This window comes from Pseudonaja textilis, chromosome 6 (assembly GCF_049901715.1).
Source record: "Pseudonaja textilis isolate UNSWEBS1 chromosome 6, rPseTex1.2, whole genome shotgun sequence".
NCBI lineage: Eukaryota > Metazoa > Chordata > Lepidosauria > Squamata > Elapidae > Pseudonaja > Pseudonaja textilis.
Window position 1 is genome coordinate 22,301,771 of NC_141995.1, and position 20,968 is coordinate 22,322,738.

Sequence of the window (20,968 nt, forward strand, 5' to 3'; positions counted from 1 at the left end):
TTTAATATATGTTAAATCACAGCATGTCTGCAGGCATATAATTCAGGCTTGTACAAATTAATCAACTTTAGATCTATTATGTCTATGGAGATTCTTAGTCATCCAGGTCATAATTGTCCCAAAGGTACTTTTTCAAGAGACAATTAGACTTCCTTGTTTTTCTTTGAAGAAGTTCTGGTTCTCATTCAAGAAGCTTCTTAAGCTGAAGGAGCTTTTTGGATGAGAAGCAAAACATCTTAAAAAAACAAAACAAAACAAGGATGTCCAGTTGCCTCTTGAAAAAACACATTTGGGATATTTATTAGTTCTCTAAGGGAAGAACTAGTAAGGGACTTGCCTATGCAAACGTGATCATATGGAAGTTTACACTGAGCTTGTAAATGTCCTTTTAATTTTTTATGGACAAAAGGATGATATAAATTATTTCACCAATGAACAGAGAAGAAGTCTGCTTTTTGAGCCAAACATTTTTGTCTAATTTCACGATGGGATTGCCTCCCCACCTTCTATATTGCAGTATGGCAGCTTGCTATGAGTTGATTGCTACTTGTTCACAAAGGTAAACTGGATTAAACAGCTGAAAGCTAAATGAAACACATGTTCCATCATATTAGGAGAAGTATATCCTAATTAAAAACAATAAGAACTACAATTTTTATTTAATAGTATAATCAATTATGTTTTTGTCTGAGATGGGTGTTTTTTTATATATTTTTAGGTGCTCAAAGGTCATGATGATCATGTAATTACATGTCTTCAGTTCTGTGGTAACCGAATAGTCAGTGGTTCTGATGATAATACATTAAAGGTTTGGTCAGCAGTTACAGGAAAGGTAAATCAAATACATTTATTACATTTAATAAAGTTCATCCAAAATATATTCCTTGCTTTGTAAAATATGTTTTCTGTAGCTCAGTCTAATATTCATAATCCATTGTTCTATTTCGTCTCCTATACTTTCCTATTGACTTCACTCCCCATTTTAAACCAGAATTCCCTATTCATATATGAAATGTGGTATTCTGCTTTATAACAGAAAAGGCCATCTCGCAAGATGGAGAACAAAGCCCAAAGCCTGGGGCTGATATATGGTTCATAACCCATTATTTATTATGCATGTTTGGGCTCAAAAACTTAACTCCTTCTTGAGCAATGTTACTTCATCACTGTAATGTTGAAGTTGAGATCAACATCATATATTGCACTACGTATGCGCTATTCTTTTATACGAATTCGGTATTGTCACTGGCAGCATATTAGCAGTTCTTGTATTGCCACATAGCTGTCCCCCCACCCTAAATGATTTTAACATAATTGTAGTGCATAAACAGAAAAATGCAATGTTACAGATAGAATGTGGCATTTAATTTAATGTAAATAACACTTAAATATATGTTTATTTACAATAATTTGTGTGTCTCCTACTCAGAAGATGATGTAGAAGATGATTTAGTGCTGTTCACTAGAATTTAGTCTACTTTAGGGTGGTATTTAAGCCAGACTAAATACAGCATTACTAGAATTTAACCCATTTCATTTACAGGTGAAACTCGAAAAATTAAAATATCGTGCAAAAGTTCATTTATTTCAGTAATGCAACTTAAAAGGTGAACTTAATATATGAGATAGACTCATTGCATGCAAAGCAAGATAGTTCAAGCCATGATTTGTCATAATTGAGATGATTATGGCTTACAGCTCATGAAAACCCCAAATCCACTATATGCACGATATTCTAATTTTTCGAGTTTCACCTGTATTACATTCTGGGTAATACCTAATTGAAAACCATTATATTTAAAATACTGTGCTCTTTCAAATTCCAATTAAATTGCCTTTCATATTTCCAGCAGTTATACACAACTAAAATTAGTAGCAGAAAGTGCCCAAAGAAACAATAGGGCTATTCAGAATATTTTCCAGCCCAAAGCAAAGGGCAAGTACCATAAGTACCAGCCACAGTAGCATGGTTTAATGCTTTATCCTCTACGTTCTTGGAAGAAAAATGCTTCAAAGAAATAATAAAGAAATGGTTTAGGAAAGTACTCCTAAATCTGAGTTTATTTGTTGTTTTTAATTGGGAAGAATGATCAGTTGGGAACAATGAATACTTCTGCAAACCTTTCTGTAGAGAAGTTTGAGTCAATCATATTGGATGTAGGCCTAGTCTCTGACTTTCATACATTTCTTCTCTAGCATAGCAGAATGGGCTGCACATTAATTATGAGGAATTCTTGTTTCCTTCCCCTCAAGTTATAAAAAAATGTAATGTCTAGACCTGTTACTGTTGAGTGGCAAGACCCTTAAGTCAAAGCCAATTCTGATTTGAAGTTAGGTTTGGAAATGAAAATATAGATGTTTTAAGCATTAAAACCTCAGGTGTTTTATAAGTATAAAGTTGGAGAAATGGGAGATCTTCTGAATTTGCATCCCAAGAATATTGAGGTTTTTATATGTATACAAATGCACATTAGTCTATTAATCAGCAATGTACTAGAATTCTGGAAAAAATGAAAATAATATGACTCAATGATTACGTATCCATATCTGCATGGTGATTTTTACTAATGTCCGGGTATAGAACAGCATTTGTTTGTATTTATATCCTTGTCTACTGTCATTTAAAAGTCTGTTCAAGAGCATTTTAAGCTTGGATGTTTTCAGCTTAAGCACTGCATCCTTAAAATGAATTTCTTCTAAGAAGGTGTACAGCTGGTAAAATGTGTTTCTCTCAGTTGTTTCAGCTTGAAAGATCAGAGAGAGATCTGGATGCAGTAGTGTTCTCAAACCTCATATATTAATTTATTCTTGGTAGTATAATATAGGTCTATACTCTATACTATAAGTATAGAAACTACTGCAATTCTCGTCTCATTCTCCTAGAATTATGAACCCCTCCAACAGGTGAACAACTCATGGGTCTCATGAGCCCCTCATCCAGGGATTTAAGTTAGTCCTGGACAGCAAAATCCAATACAGTTTGAAGATGCAGTAGCATGAAAAAGCAAGCTGTTCCTTTCTTGCACATGTTGCAATAACATTCAGATTTATGCTGTTCCTGAATCAGATTTCAGTCAAGTATATATTTGAATGTATCCCAGCTAACCTGCTGGTACAGTTCCACTAATCCATTTGTATATAATGGGATAATTGAAGAAGGCCAATGAGAAAATTCTTGTGTTGATATTATCACATGATTATCTCAGGTCTGAGCCTGAAGGATGTGGAACATTACTATGTGCAATTATAATTTGTATTAGTTCATCTGCCTTTTGTTATCTTTGTCTAAATGATAACTAGATTAATTGTCTATTTTCAGTGTTTAAGAACACTTGTTGGACATACAGGTGGAGTCTGGTCTTCACAGATGAGGGACAATATAATCATCAGTGGATCTACAGACCGGACCCTCAAAGTGTGGAATGCAGAGACTGGAGAATGTATACATACATTATATGGGCATACCTCAACTGTGCGTTGCATGCATCTCCATGAAAAAAGGTAAGCATTTATCTTGCATCCTTTGTTTTAAATGTAACAAGCATACTTTTGACATTTAAGTATTGTATTTTATGTACATAGTTTGTTGAAGTTTTATATTTAATAGAAAAATATTAGACAACTTGTAAATGTCAATAAACTGATATGGATTATACATTGTATTCTTTCGTTTATGTTCAAATTCAGAAAAATCAAAAAGTTTCCTGAGGGAAAAAGAGGATGCAAAAAAATATACAAAAAGATGTGATAAGAATACTGCTCAAATTATTATTAATTTATAATTAATTATTCAATATGAAGGCTCTTCCTGCTGTTTTTTTTCTTTTACTGTAATACTTATTTGTACTAAATACTTTGCACTTTTTCTTGCAAAGAAGGTAAACAGTTATAGTTTCTAAGTCAAGATATAAGGCAAATCAATATACAGAAGCAGCTACTTTCAATTCATTGTTAAAATACAGAAGCAGCTACTTTCAATTCATTGTTAAAATGTGTGATGCATGCAGGTAGTTTAAACCTGGGATTATGATCAATATGAATATTTTATAATACAGTGTTCCAAGTAAAATAATGTGATATTAAATAGAAGAAAAATACAGGTAGTCCTCAACTTACAACCATTCGTTTAGTGACCGTTCAAAATTTCAGCAATACTGAAAAAGTGACTTGTGACCATTTTTCACACTTATGACCTTTGCAGCATCCCCATGGTCATGTGATCAAAATTCGGATGCGTGACAACTGGTTCTTATTTATGACTATTGCAATGTCCCAGAGGCCTTTCGATCACCTTTTGTGAGCTTCTGACAAGCGAAGTCAGTAGAGAAGCCAGATTCACTTAACAACCATGTTACTAATTTAATAACTGCAGTGATTCACTTAACAACTTTAGCAAGAACAGTCATAAAATAGGGAAAAACTCACTTAACCATTGTCTTGCTTAGCAACAGAAATTTTGGGCTCAATTGTGGCCATAAGTCGAGGACTATCTGTATAAAGATGTTTTAAGAGCCTTAATCTCAATCTTTATATTTTAATGTGTTGCTAAATTCCATATCTCCAATTTATTTCTGAAATTCCAGAACTTACTGCAAAAATCTGGGTTGTAATATTTCAGTTAAATATTTTTTATCATCCTATCTATAAGTTGGGTCAATTTAAATGTCTGCTTAAACATACAACTCTGGATTTAGTCTGGACTAAATACTGCTAAAACAGCCACGTTATTTTTATTTTTCCACTTCCTAGAGTTGTCAGTGGGTCTCGAGATGCCACCCTGAGAGTTTGGGACATAGAAACAGGCCAGTGTTTACATGTTCTGATGGGTCATGTAGCTGCAGTCCGATGTGTACAATATGATGGCAGGAGGGTTGTTAGTGGAGCTTATGATTTCATGGTCAAAGTTTGGGATCCAGAAACTGAAACCTGTCTACACACCTTGCAAGGGCATACTAATAGAGTCTATTCATTACAGGTAAGTGTTCTGTACTGTGCCATCAGTATTCAACCAGAGTAATTAATTGGTGACTAATATTGGCTGAGCAGCCAGTACAATTATTGGCAATTAACGAGGTCAAATGATTCAGTCTATGCATTCCATGTTGTCCTTTTTCTTCTTTTCCCTATTCATCTAATCTTATAAGTTACATTATCACATTAAAAAGCCATTTGTCTTATAAGAATTCATTCCAGATCATCTGGAATATGCTAGCTGTTCTGATTACACATTCCTATATTTGAGATGAGTTTCTTATCTTTTAAAACTGAATAATTTGTTTAATATTAATTAATATTAAATTAATAATAACCATAATAATAACCACTGAAAATGAATAGGGATGTTTATTAATGTATTATTATGGTGTTCTCTTGTGTTACAGAAAGATCTGTAAATATCTTTTTCTAATAAGGTACTAATGAATTGGGTAAAAGATTTTAGATGGACTCTTAAGTTTTAAATATACTTAAATTGGAAAATAAATAATTCTCAGTGGATGGATCTGTTAATGACAATAAATGTCTATTTACATTTAAAGCATTTCTTAAACTTATTTTTGTTATTACAAGAAATAAATTAATAAGAACCATGAAATAGTGGCACTTGTGTTTAAAGAAAGTGCTTTGCAAACAGTTATATTAAAGTTATATCAGTTTTATTTTAATTAACTTTTTCATGCACCTACTTTGAACATATAACTACTTCTAAAATTGAAAGTGTAAATATAGTTGCATTGATTACTTCGCTTCATTTAATCAAATTGAAATGTTTTAAACATTAAGACAAATGTTTAAACCAGTTTAATAGAGATTATTGCATATTTCATTTATTACATCCACGTCTACTATACTTGCTACAAAAAAAGAAAAACATGAAATTATTTTAACAAGGATTTATTTTATTTTTTTTAATTGCATTGTGGAGATTAGAGAATCTGATTTATAGCTCTTGAAGTCACATTCTTTTTTTTGACAATTAAACTTTTATCATGGCATTCTGTCCATAACCACTGACTGAGGTTCATTGAAAGCCAGTTTAATAACAAAACATCATCAGCATTTCTACATATATTATAGAGTTTTCTAATATCACAAAGACTTACAAAATTATTATCACGTTAGCTTCTTTGTACCACAGATCACTTTATCAGAATAACTTCTTAGATAGGAATGTGTATGTATGTATGTATGTATGTATTAATAATAAATAAATAAATAAATAAATAATAAACAAACAAACTGAATCCCTTAATAGAGCATAGATATTTGGGAGTAAAATCTTTGCTTGCTTAAGGCTACCCACATCAACATCAGGGATGGGTTGTTCTAGGGAGAAGATGACTTACTTTGCTCCTTTTTTGGTACTGATATTTCAGTGCTAGATTTGAATCTGGTTATTCTTTTGCATAGACATGGATCAATTTATACAGTGTAAAGTAAGAGGTTCCTTACAAAGAATGGCATGTGTATCATTAGTAAATGAAGAGGTGTGCAGCTGCTGGTACAAGTAACCATTAGATTCTGTCACAATTACTAGATTCTTTCCGATAGAGATCAGATATAAAGTCCACTACATGATGACAGTGTATCTTGCAGGGTTTGAAACAACGTTTTATCTTAGTTAGTATGTCTGAAAGAATTTGATAATAATATAATATAAATAAAATAAATAAATGAAAATTTATGAATAAATAAATGAAAAATAAAAAATTTTCATTTATAATATAAATTAGAATCACATGTTCATTGCTAGGTACAGGTTTTGATAACTATAAGCATCTTAAAAGAAATGAGTTTTTTTTTCTCTTTGATGTTTTAAAAGTGGTAAAGTGGTCATTTTAATTCATGCTATAAAGGATATTTGCTATGACAGTATGTGTTCTCATTTATTACATGTCTGGTAAATTGCTTGGTCCAAGCTATTTGTTTTAAGTTAAGAAAAAAGGCCAGTAGAATAATAGAGTATGTGAAAAATATTAGTACTAGGACAATTCCAAAAAGTAGCAAGCTACCTGGCATTCTGTCATACATATTCACACAGACATGCATATTAATTTATTCATACATGTCAGAGTTAGGCACTCATGGTCTAAATGCAATGCAGAATTTCCATTTTCCAACTTCCATTTATTGTACTATTGAAATGATTAGTTTTTTATGTGCGTCTCATCTTTCCTTTTGCAGTGAAGACTAAAAATAAGGGATTATATTTCTTCTCATTAACTAATAGAATACTTTTTCAAAAGTTATCTAGAGTTGATAACCTGCAGAGGGGAAAGGAATAAACTGTCTTGTGCAATAGTGAAACATTCGAACTTTATAAAAACAAGCTTTATAAATATGTAAAATACTTTGGTTATAGAATAATAAATGTGTAAATCCAGCTTTTGGGAAGGACAAAAATCTTTTTAATTTGGTTTTGCAGTATATATTTAAATCTATTTATTTGCAGATGTACTTCTTAGTGGTTAAAGGAACAATCTTCACATTATTAAGCAATCTTTGCATTATTAGACATTCTTGAAAGGCTAAAATTTCTTCATATCTATATGTCATAATAAAATTTTACATTTTATATTTTGATTGATTGAGTGGCTTTGATCCAGACTGTGAGGTTTAAACTAAATCCATGCAAATTACTGGGACAGGCTAGTCATGACTAAGTTTTTTTTGTTGATTTTAGTCCAACTACTAAAAAGCCTAACACAATATGTATCTAAGGATGTTTTCTCTGATAGAAAGAGGGAACTATGTGAGTAAAAGTAAAAGGGTATGGAATTGACACTTTGACATAAATATGATTTATTGTCCATTAAGAATATAGAATATTTATTATAGCTATAAAATATGTATCCAGAATGGCTTCAAAAATATTTATGTTCAAATTCTAACTGTATAATGGAGAATTTTAAATTGTGTTGACCTTTATTTCAGCTAATCATTGTCAGTTTTAATTAACTATAGTTGAGAATGTAACTTGTGTTTTATAATTAGTAACCCATATCTACTAGCTTTTTTTAAAAAAAGGACAAGTGCTTCCAGTTTGAATGGTTTTTAAAAACAATATATAACATAGGAATGAAAGAAAATATACATTAATATGGCCCGTATTGTAGTATGCCTTTTATAGAATTACGGGTGAGCAGAAATTGTTTTCAGTCTGTTAGTAGATATTAGAAAATAAATCTTGCATCTTGTTTAAATCATATTAAACTTAAATATATGGAAATAACTTTCAGTATGATGACATTTTTCCTACTTGCACCTCCTCCTATAAATAATGGAGGCACATATGCTCCGAACCATTTTTAAAATCAAGTGTTACTCCATGTCACAAAACTGACTTCTTGTTCCAAAGCAGTAGAAAGTAGCTTTCTGAAGCAAAGTGTTTAGACTTAACAAAAAAATGGATAATTTTGGTAAATTTGTGATAGCATACATTCTCTTAATATGTATTAAACTTGGTAATTTCAGACTATTCTCAGATTCGTATCAATTTATGTTCTGAACAGATAAAACACTGAATATAATTAGGCAACTAGGAATAATCACAATTTGGGGAAAATATAAATATGTTGATATATGTAAACTTCTTTTGTCATAGTTTGATGGTATCCATGTGGTGAGTGGATCTCTTGACACTTCAATCCGAGTTTGGGATGTGGAAACAGGAAATTGCATTCACACATTAACAGGTCACCAGTCATTAACAAGTGGAATGGAACTCAAAGACAACATTCTTGTGTCTGGGAATGCAGATTCCACCGTCAAAATCTGGGATATCAAAACAGGACAGTGTTTACAGACGTTACAAGGTAAGATTTCATAGCCTTATGTAACTAAGTCAGAAAGTATTTCAATACTAATCTATTATACGTGTACTTATGACTATATATTATTGCATATTTGTGATCTACTGTATATATAATTTAAAAAGATTGGTTCAAAGGTAGTGTTTATGTGAATCCATGTTCTCTTTTCTTGCACTCTTTCTATTAACAATATTTGACCATGCTCCAGATACATTATAAATGGTTTAGAAATAAGTGTTCAGTTTGCTTAAAGTGGTATTTTAATGCTTCACTGTTAAATCGTCAACATGGATTTTGATGTTTGAGATATTTTTCTTTAAATAGTCAAAACAATCCAAGGGTTTTGTTGGATGCTTTCAAAGCTTTTATAAGGGTATATGCTGCATGAAAGGAAAAAACTTATTGTGTAATTTGGAAAGCAAGGCTAAAGAAACTGTAAATATTTATGTAAGAATTCCTAACGCAGAACTATATAGTAGTTTTGAAGAGCCATGGTGGCACAATGGTTAGAATGCAGTACTGCAGACTACTATTGCTGGCTGCCGGCTGCCTACAATTTGGCAGTTCAAATCTCACCAGGCTCAAGTTTGACTCAGCCTTCCATCCTTCCGAGGTCAGTAAAATGAGGACTCAGATTATGTTAAGTTAGAATATGCTGGCTCTATTAAACCACTTAGAGAGGGCTGTAAAGCCCTGTGAAGTGGTATATAAGTCTAAGTGCTTCTGCTGTTGCTATTTAGGTCTGCCAACTTGATGCTTGGCTTTTTGTATGCCTCTGAAATTGAACATTCATTAAGAGTTTTAAGCAGCTTTTTGGAATAAGAAAATGAAAAATTGTTGGCTTCTCAACTAAAACGACTGGATCATACTATATCTGTATGCAAGCATTCTGTAAGAAAAATAATCTGAGAAAACATATTTCAGTTTTTTGATTTTTTATACTCTCCCTCATAAGTGAAATCTGCAATTACTATAGGAACTGATTTTTTTAAAATAATAGACTAAAATTTCCAAGGAAAGTACCTTTGGTGGCTTATCACACTTGTAATGCTGCAGCAACAATTTAAGACAGTTAATTGTATTCAGTCAGGTGTGGGTTTCTTATAGAATAAGACCAAAACAAAACTTGTACAGTATTTTTTTCCAAATAATTTTATTAAAGTGTTGAATAAAACAATTATTCCAGTTACCAGCAAAAATATTCATTCAAAGCTCTTAACATTTCAATATTAATTAACATATATAAAATGGAACATTCCACAACGTACCTCTCAACTATAACAAAATCAATTTAAAAGTCATGAAATTGTCCCAACATCATAATATAAACAAAATTGAAAAAAACAAACTTAACTTGACAAAGAGGAACCATTACACCTTTAAAAAAGATAATCTCCAATGCACAATATCCCAAATAACGTCTTATCTTCAAAAACACATTCATATGTCCATTCTGTTGACAGATGCACATTTCACCAGTCTAAAATAATCTCAGTGTTTTAATACAGAGAAAAATCTAAAGATAAATATCATCAAGAAATAAATTTTGCATTTAAAATATATATATATATCCAAATTTCCTTATTTTAACCAAAGAAAACAGTTAAAGTAAAACCAGTGTAAGTACTATAACTTTAATACTATATAAATTACAATTTAATAAATTATAATTATATGGAAAAAAGTTTTTACATCACATCCAGTAAGTCAGGGGTGTCAAGCAGGTGGCCTGTGGCCGGATGCATCACATGCAAGCCATACCCACCCCATCTGCGCAAAGGCAAAAAAACGACGTGATACATTGTGATACGTCATGTGACGTGATCAGGTTTGACACCCATGCAGTAAATAAACACCCCTTTGCCCAAGATGCACTAGTTTTCTCCAAACCTGGCTCTGCTATTTGGCCTGGATCCCTCCTGGCTTTCTATGCTGGAGGTCATGAGTTGCCTAGGAGAAAGAACCTACCTCCATCAATTGTATTTTGGATTTAAACTAATTTAATCTCCCTCCCTCTGCTAAGAAACACACACAGAGACCGCCTCCCAGAGTCAGACATGACTGGACAAGGGAAACCTTTACCTTTATAGAAAAATGTCATATTTGCTTTTGGGGGAGGGGAGGGCTAGTTTAGTAGACTCTGATGTTACTTTTCTTGCTAACTTAATTTTGAATTTTTATTTGCTCTAGGTCCCAACAAGCATCAGAGTGCTGTGACCTGTTTACAGTTCAACAAGAACTTTGTAATTACCAGCTCAGATGATGGGACTGTAAAATTATGGGACTTAAAAACGGGTGAATTTATCCGAAATCTAGTTACATTGGAAAGTGGAGGAAGTGGAGGTGTTGTATGGAGGATCAGAGCCTCCAACACAAAGCTAGTGTGTGCAGTTGGAAGCCGGAATGGGACTGAGGAAACCAAGCTGCTGGTATTGGACTTTGATGTGGATATAAAGTGAAGCTTGAAAAGTTTATTTTGTCCAGAAATGCAAATGATGTTCTTGTCCTTTCTCCCTCCCTCTACAAAAAGGAAAAACAAAAAACAAAACCCTTGTCCTTGGTGGTGCAGGATGTTGGCTTGGGGCAACAGATCCTAAAGACCTACAGGCTACAAAAGAGAAGAAACAAAATTGAAAAGTGTAACTGACAAAAGAGGCATTTGCTTTTCTCTTTACATCAAAGACTTCACCTTGGAAAGGGCCAGCTTTGCAAAATGTGACTTTCTATATCAAGCCAGGTGCAATTATTTCTTTTCTGTTTTCCTCTCAATGATCACTGAGCTTTGTTGAGATGTAGAAGTTGTTACAATTCTTGTTAATCCTGTTCTTTTACTCTACCTTATTCTAGAAAGGAGGTTCATATCTCCATTATCAGTTATTGTCTTTCAAGCAAGACACCATCTGGGAAAGCAGAGTCCTTTATGTGTGGAAAAGCTAAACTTACTGTGAATTGTTTTGTACAGTTTTACAGCTTTTTTTGCCAACCATTGCCAATGTCAATCACAGTATTAGTCTTCGTTGATCTCTTTTACTCTTGCTTCCATCTATGTTCTTCAATGCATAAGTTACTCTGAGGTGGCAAATTGTCCTGGATTTGAAGATTTCTCAGATGGATTTAATATATGATGCTGGTGCTAGAAGTAGGTCTTCAATTATGGGATTGTTGTCCCAGCCCTGTACTGTATTCCCAGTGGCCAAACTTATTTATGCTGCTAAATGAAAGGAAAAAAAAATATTTTTATTTTTTTTCTGCTGTGACGTTTTAGTCCCAGACTGAATTCCAAATTTGCTCTAGTTTGGTTACAGAGAAGAGACTTTTTTGCCACTGAAACTTGAGCCAACTGTGCCTCTAAGAGGCTGTGAATGGAAAAGTTTCAGACAATTTAGAGTGAAGTTTGCTTGCAAGTAAAGAGAGTGTGTGCAACGCTTATTTTCTTTTTTCTTTTTCTTTTTTCTGGGCAAAAATTAAAATACATTCCTTAGAACAAAGCTCTTGCAGCCTGTTCTGTGGGGAAGTTTCTTTGTGAGGGCTGTGGTGAATGGAATAAACAGACACAAAACTGACAATATATTTAAAAAAATATTCAAAAGTGAAAACAAAATTGCTGGTCAGTTATAGTGTTTTACAAAATTTGAGAATAGCTGTTACAGTTGGGTGAGTAACTGACAAAGCAAAAATGCTTCAGTTTTTCTGTTAAAGTTGTCATAAAAAAGAATGCAACTGTCAAATTGATTTGCCTCATTCTCCAAGAGCCACAACTCAAGTTGAACTGTGAAAGTGGTTTAACACTGTATCCTAGCTGATCTTTTTTTTTTCCTCCTTTTTTGGTTTATTTATAGTCTGTTTCTTTTAAAGAAATCAGATTTCAATTTGTTAATTTTAGATATGTAACAACCTGACAGGATGGAGGAAAAACCTTTAAAGGGATTGTGTCTATGATTTGATTCACTTAGAAATTTTATTTTCTTATAAATTAAGTGCAATAAAATGTGGTTTTTTTCATGTTAAAAAGGCTTCCTACTAATGATTTAATACTGCAATATTCCCATGTTTGGATGGAATGGAACATTACAAAAGTATTTATCCACTTGTGTGATAGGATAAACATATAAAATTTGAATTGACTTTTCAGATTTCCAGCAAAATCCTAATTTCCCTGGTTGTTAGAATCAACTGAAAAACATTTTTGATTCCATGTTCTGAAGGAATTGGAACAACAGTTTGATTTTATAAATGTAAGCAGCCTAAGTTAGGTAAAAGTAAATAAGGTATTATATATGTTCCTGCCTGATCTACAAATGGATTAAACAATGGTTCTGCTTTCTGACATAATGATTACCTAAGGCAATTAGAACAAAAAAGGTTAATCAAAAACACCAAAAATATGTCTGTAAACTGGAAATGTAGGATATTGACAGGTCAAATATGGTTCAGTATTAGTCATTGTAAAATGATGTGTGTGGGTACAAAAGCTACTTTCGTGATAATTGGTAATCAAATTGGTAATGAATAAGAAAGAAATCTTGGAAGCACAATTGGTAGCTCAATACCAGAAAACAAAGTAGTACACAGCTTTGGGCAAAGAACAAATATTTTGGAGGTAAGTAGAAATGGAAATAAAATAATTTTCATTACACATTTAACCAGGTCTAGAATAGTTATTTTAAAACCTTGAAATATTGTAGAGAAAATTGCAAAAAGGCACAATAATCAATAGAATGGTATTGTTCCACTATGATGATACAACATCATACATGGGGGCTTTGGGGATTAGAAAAGGGGCAGCAAGCAAAGGGACAAGAAATTTCACATGATTAGAAAATTGGTTCTTAGAAACTTTTTCCCCTTGATAAGCAGAATAAAACCTTGGGTCACTAACTGAAGCTGCATTCTGGACGATTCCAGACGGATGAAAATAACCCTATTAATGGGTTTTGTTTATTACATGTAAATGGATATACTTCTGATATACTTTTTATTGCTCAACTCAAGGTTGTTTATAATAAATGAGTGGCCAAATACACTTTACAGAATCTCTGTCAAACTAAAAGTTGTCCTATCACCAAATAGGGCAAGTGTTCTGCAAATTTAGTAGTCAGCCAGGAAATAATGGGACATTCCTCCTCATAGGAAACTATTTGGAATCTACGGGAGCCACCAAGGTCTGTTCTCAGATTCCTATCTTTCTCATTTCATAATGGGCGACATCTTTCAGTATTCCTTTTTTTAATACTTGAGTGGGCTGACCCTTACCATGAGAATGGACACCACAGGCTTCTCTAGTTACTGGTTATTAGAAAATTATAATAAGGAAATACTAAAATCTGAAATTAAGAAACGTGCATCAATATTCAGTTTAATTAAAAATAAGGTAAAGAGCATAAAGTAAATAGAAATATAATGAATAAAGAGTTTCATAAGCTTGCCATTTTTTTCACTTGGGGAAAATCTTCATACAATATTTAGGAAGTATAACAGGTTCCACCAGTACTACAAGAAGCTAATGAGGAATTCTTGGAAATAGGAGGAAATGTCTACAGACTTAAGGCAAATAGTTGGAATGTGGCACTAAATCAAGGTGATAATTAAAACACTACAATATAATATTGAAAATTCTTTCAACCCTCCCTATATGCACACACACACACACATTAATTGGAATAACCAGGGTGATATTGTGATATTCATGTACATGCTTACAAATAGTATAAGTGGACTCAAATAACTAGAAATAATGTCTGTCTATAGACACTAGGAAAAATTGTTTAACCATTGTCTGGACTTTATCACGTGAGCATAAAGGAATAAGGTATAATATTTTATTTTGTTCTATTACTGTAGCAGTCTTCTTCCTTCCAATTTCATCATAGAAAAGAAATTAGAAATTGAATAAACAGAAAGAGTAGAAACAAAGCAAAAATTCAAATAAGTCACTAATGTTAACAACAGGTTTTTTTATATGCATATACACAGAGAGAGAGATTTTTGTAGAATTATTTAAGGGACAGACCTGGGCTAGAAGCAGAAAATGAATGAAATCTCAAGGATGGGAAAATGCATGTTATAATACAGTATTTCACTGTGATTCCAACCTTCCTGATAATATAAAATTAAACAAAATTTTCACTTTAGCCTAATGCAATTAGATACTTTATGTAAGCCTTCTTATAATAGTTACCAAACTAATTTTATGCTTTCCAAATTCCCAATAGTTTATTCCCAATAAAAATTAAATCTTAACTGAATTTGAATCTGAAAAAGCAAGAAACAATAACAGTTTATAAAAATAAATTATGTTTCCTAGCAGGCACTGTTGCCAATATTCCATAACAATATTAGATTTTCCCAAAATTAACTATAAATACTAATTATATGATTTTCTTTTTTTTTCACGGGTACTTACATGTATGGTATTCAGCTTTGTTCAGGTATTTTCCCATGTCATTATAGTTGTGCTTTTAAAGTTGTAGCAACGTTTTGGCAGAATGGCAGATGAGATTCTGCCAAATGAGATTGATGGAAGATGAGATTCTGCCAAAATGTTGCTACAACTTTAAAAGCACAACTAATTATATCAATATATACACAAGCTATTCTGTGCTGCAAATTGCGATCTACACTAAAAGTTCTAAGGTAGATTTAATTCGGGGAAAATCTTAAATTTCAAAAGTCTTTTATTCAATATACTATCTTTCTGGCTAAGTAGATAGGTAAAATTATATTTATTCCTATTTCAAAGTTGCTTCAGTTTTATTCCCAGTGAACTTGGGCAGAAATACAATATGCCTTTTAAAATATTTGAATATGGATTTCTGCATTTAACCTGACATGTCATGTGTTAGTTTGATATTTCAGTAAGTACATAATATACATGGAATAAACTGACAGTTTGGAGGCTGTATAACAGCTGAAGTAAAGCAGTAACTCCTGGATATGTCTGTAAACAGTTGTTATCTTTCTGATATTCATTTCAGTTGTAGGTTGAAATTCAGATTTTATATTTATATTTAGTCATTGAAAGGTTTGAACAGATTAGTATGATAATTATAAGCTTTGTGGCTTCATGATTCTTATCTTTGTTCACATTGTTTTACACACAGGGTTTTTTGAAGGTATATATTGCTAATTTAAAACTGCTGTTTAATGGGCTGCTAACTGATATATAAGTTAATGGCTTATGAAATTATTTTGCTTTGACAAAACCAATTTTGCTATTTAAAATGAGATTGAGCATATAAAAGTGCCTCTCCTTATGTCAGTCGCATGCAATACACGGAAACCTTTTATTTTCCCAATTCATTCAAAGCATGAAAAATCTCAATAGTAACTAAGGTAATAATTCAGTGAAAATTAACTTGGCAGAAAATATATTTAGGATTTTGAAACACATTACTTCCTTGTTTAAGGGAAAGGGCCCAAAGATTGTCGTCCTCCTTTATAATTGTCATTTAAAACAGTTTGTGTACTTGACAAGGTTAATTCATTTTCAACTACACTTTAACTATCATTCTCTGCTGCCCAGAATTTTAATTTTAATTTATTTATTTGGTGACTTCTGGTCAGTTGAATCCTGGCAACTGCTTGCACAAGTCCTTGCAACCCCTGCAACAAAACTGACTCCAATTCGGCCCTTTGCAAACATTAGCATTTTCTGCTTATCAGACTTCAAGTATATGACATGGTCAATCAGTCTATAAGAGACCAACTAATAAGCACAAATCTCTGATCTTATTTAATGCAGAATACAAATACTCTTGATTATTCACTTTTCACTGCATAGAATCATTAGGCCACTGATCTTTGCCAGACATGATCCCTAAGGGCACATGTTGCTATAGTGGGAATATCTCCATTTGGGGAGGGGGCAGCTGTTATGATTAGCACATTGGGCTAAATCACTGAACCTCAGCATTTAGGTTTCCCCTACAATTATATATGAAGAGGCATTATTCACAGTGGGAAATATATTTCTCTAATTCACTTCATAAAAGTTTGATCTGAGAATGCTGGCTTTATTGGAGCAGATATGTTAATAAGTAATGAAACCAAAATGCTTATATTCCAGCTGCATATATGAGCCCTGAATTAGCATAAAATCATGCCTAAGCAACTTCAGTTTGAAGATGCTAAAAATCAATGGTTTTTTACCATTCCTAGGTCTGCCCTTTTTTCTCAACAAAAGGCATTCAAATTTGAGCAGTAACTATTTACAATATATTCAACACTCCCTGAGCTCAAGATTCCTGCATAAATAAAACATCTAATTTGGATAAATATCAGTACGTGTAGCTAACCATCCACCAATGTTCCATGAAGTGGAGATACTACATCAATTTGAAATATGTATTGACTTTTTTGCCATACAAAACTGAGAAAGTTTTGGAGGGTTACAAGATTAACAGTCGAACATCCAACATATAAATAAAATTGCATAAAAATAAAACAACCTAATTTCCCAATTAAACCACAAAGATACAAATTAATCCAAACAGCAATAAAATAGATGGTATTATTTATAGAAGTTTGTAAGGATATCTCTAGATAAGTATCTCTGGAAGATGTCTGAATTTTTGATAAACATGATCAGGACAGGAATAATCTGTCTTGCATAGATGTTGAGATAAGTTCATTGATACTGCTATTTTGAAATTAGCTCTTAGACGGCATCTTCTACATCATCTTTGGTTGGCGGATACTAGTAAAGTACAAAATTCATCCAATTTTATCTACATTATGTCAATTATGTCATTAAATCACAAATCACCATTGTTAATGAGAAAGAAAAAAGTCTGAATGGTGGGGCTTTGCAATACCTGGAGACAGCAGAAGAGAAAGAATGTGAGAAAATCACAAAATATAAAGTCCTGCAAATAGAAATACAATGACTATGGCAAAATAAAGCAAAAGTATATAGTAATACCAATAGTAATACAAGACGGTGTAACGCCAAAACATCTGGTACACACAAAAATTACCACCAGTCAACTGCAAACGGCAACTTTCTTTGGAACAGCTTATATTCTGTAATAGTACCTTTAAAATTATTTAAAAATATGCTATCCCAGGTCCTTTGGCTGTGTGACCAACTCTAATCATTTATTAAATCTATATGCTGCCTTACTCAAAATGACTCTGGGTGGCAAGAATGTAAAACTGGAAGCCACTGAAGTGAATATTTATGACTACATTGAACTTTAGCTTCTAGTGTATTACTAATAAGATAGTAGGAAGGTAGGTAGGTAGATGAATAGATGAAAGAAAGAGGGAGAGAAAGAAAGGAAAGGAAGAAATGGTTAAAATGTTGGACTAGGAGTAGAAAGATTCTACCTTCCACTATGGAAGTTCACTGAATGACTGAGTTGGTCATTTCCTTCTCAGCTCAGGAAAACTAACATGTTGTCTTGAGTGAAAGGCAAGATGTAAATCAAATAAGTGATTTTACTAATCAATTAACTAATAAAATAATTGATTTACTATAGTTTGCATTCGAATAGAGAGTCTTGAGCTTCTTCATGGTAATACTTGTCAATGAAACCTCCAGTTTATAACAAAGGGCTTCTAAAGATTGAGTCCTGCCAATTACCACCTAGATCAATTGGCTCCCAACCTTTTGGGCACTATAAGCTGCCTGTGTCCTATGGATGAGGTTTCAGTTGTTTGCGTGGCCTGCTTTCTGGCATGCTGTGGACCGGTGGTGGTCCTTGGACCGGGAATTGGGGACCTCTGACCTAGATCATTAATGCTTCCCTCTTGAAGCATGTGTTTAAAGAACAATTTTTCTATCTACTTAATTTTAACTATTATTGGACATCTTCCAACATTCCATAGCGGTATTAAGTTACACAGGTAGAAAAAGTGTTATAGTTTCAAGGCATCTTTGATGATATTTGGGTTCTTGTTTAAGTCTGAACTTATAATTGAATTGCTAGATAACAATGCTTGTATATGGATACCATTAGTTGTACATAGAATACACTTGGGAGGTTTGGTAAGAAAACCTGAAAATTAACTGCCTTCCAATAGTTAAATAAGGAGTTATGATACACTTGATCTAGGCAAAAGAATTAGCATTTCCTACTTGGGTTTTTCCAATATCTGTTCTGATTTGGCAGCTGAAGGATGACTATATTAATATAACTTAAATGGAAGAGTTAAAAAGTGTACAATAGAGAGGACACATTATAAAAAAATAATGCAATTTTTCACATTGATATTATGCAAAGCTTGCTTTTGTTTATCTCACCAGGCTCAAGGTTGACTCAGCCTTCCATCCTTCCTAGGTTGGTAAAATGAGGACCCAGACTGTGGGAGCAATATACTGATGCTTAGAGAGGGCTGTAAATCTAAGTGCTATTGCTATTGCTATTATTTATTTACTTATTTGGGTAATATTTGGTTGGCAAATCCCTTGTAACTGTTGCAAAGATGAAAACAAAAGCAAGTGGGCTAGGTTAGGAGAGAATTGAGAACCTTAAAATGAGTATTACTTTAAATGCAACTTTAAAAGCTGATAATTGTTAACTAAGACGAGTCTGCCAAGGGATGAAAGCTTTTTTCCTTCCTTCTAGATATGTTGTTGTGAAGATACCAGGCAAGATGTATGGTAAGGATATTACAAAAGTAAAAGTACTTTGTAAGGAAAATTAATTTCCTTTTCAAACATTGGATCTTTTAGGTGACAGTGCCTAGAAGAAAAATCTCTCATCAATCAAGCAAGAAATAGGGCCTATTCAAGTAAATATCCTCTTCATATCCTATCTATTCAAAGCTTCAAAACCAACAATTTCAATTGGACTCGAAAACTAAGTAGCAATTAATACATTCCAGTCAAGTGGAATGATATGTTCAAAATCACTGTGTCCTTTTCTCACTGCTATACATTGATTGGAGTTTAGGACATATCTTCACATATAGGTCTGCATACTGTATAACATGCTGCAGTAATCCAGGTTTATTTTATAAGGGAAAACTAAAATATAAGTATTGCTTAGAAGAAAAATGGAAAAGGGTTGGTGTTACAGAGGAAAGGACAAGTTGAAAAACTGGAGTTTGTAATCTGTTCTAAGACGTGGGAAAACATCCGTTGTCTATATTAGGGGTGTCAAACTCAAGGCCGGGGCCCAGATCCAGCCCACGGGGTTCTTTGATCTGGCCTGCAGGGACACCCTGGAAACAGCAAAAAACTGGCCCGCACTGCCTTTGCCAGAAAAAACCAGAGCTCAGGAGGACTGCATGTGGCCCTCCTGAGCTCCGTTTTCACTGGCAGAGGCTTATAGGAGACTGTTGCAGCCAGAAATGGAGCTCGTGAAGCACTCCTGAGATCCGTTTTCAATGACAGGAGACCATCGCAGCTAAAAATGGAGCTCATGAGCCTGTTTTCACTGGCAGTGCCCGGCCATACAGGCAACCCCGACATGAGTGACATCGAGCTGGCCATGCCCCCCCAGCCCCCCGAGATAAAACACAACCCTGATGCAAACCTCAAAGAAATTGAGTTTGACACCCCTAGTCTATATGGTTTCATAATCCAAACAATAGAAAGCAGATCAAGGGCTTAAATACACTATCCAGCACCAGTTGCTCAAGTTTGAAAGAATGAGGCACTGTGCAAGTTATTCATTACAAGTCTTCTTTGCAATTAACCAATGCAACTAAAACAGTTCCCACAATTTGCAGGATTACCGACATCCAGCACAGCTGGGATAGAACAAGTTGTCATTGTGTATTAGAAATAATGTTTAAAAACCTGCCCAACATAATCTGGTGCACGCTGAGTTTATGAATGTCTAATATACTATGGCAGTTTATAGGGCTTCATTTTACGAGATTTCTTAACTATACTGTCAATGCATTTGCAATTCACAGGAGATTTTAAGGAACATTTGAAAACCAAGAATCCATTTTTATTACATTAAAATAGTATAATGGAATTCAAAAGACATTAACATTTAGAACACACAACCTGTCAAAAGATAAAATTGTACACACGGAACAATAAAAAGGAGGTAAATGTTATTTTAACTTTTATCTTTGTGACACTTTTAATTCCATTTTAAGAACTTTAATAACTTTTTATACTTCTTTCAATGTGTTATAATTTTACTCTGCACATATTTGGGTCAAATACTTTCTCTTTTTTTACTTTTACATTGTGATTT

General features: G+C 33.1%; 1 protein-coding gene across 4 annotated transcripts in view; it reads left to right on the plus strand.

The window, feature by feature from the left end:
* The window catches only part of FBXW7 (F-box and WD repeat domain containing 7), a 121,190-nt gene extending 108,369 nt beyond the window's left edge, over nt 1-12,821 (plus strand). For all 4 annotated transcript variants that reach the window (XM_026698147.2, XM_087936035.1, XM_026698149.2 and 1 more), the window contains 5 exons: nt 719-832; nt 3,320-3,501; nt 4,750-4,975; nt 8,603-8,813; nt 11,001-12,821. In XM_026698147.2, coding sequence (XP_026553932.1) covers nt 719-832; nt 3,320-3,501; nt 4,750-4,975; nt 8,603-8,813; nt 11,001-11,269 — 1,002 coding nt within the window. In that variant the 3' untranslated portion in view covers nt 11,270-12,821. The remainder of the gene's footprint in view (nt 1-718; nt 833-3,319; nt 3,502-4,749; nt 4,976-8,602; nt 8,814-11,000) is intronic.
* The last annotated feature ends 8,147 nt before the right edge of the window (nt 12,822-20,968 follow it).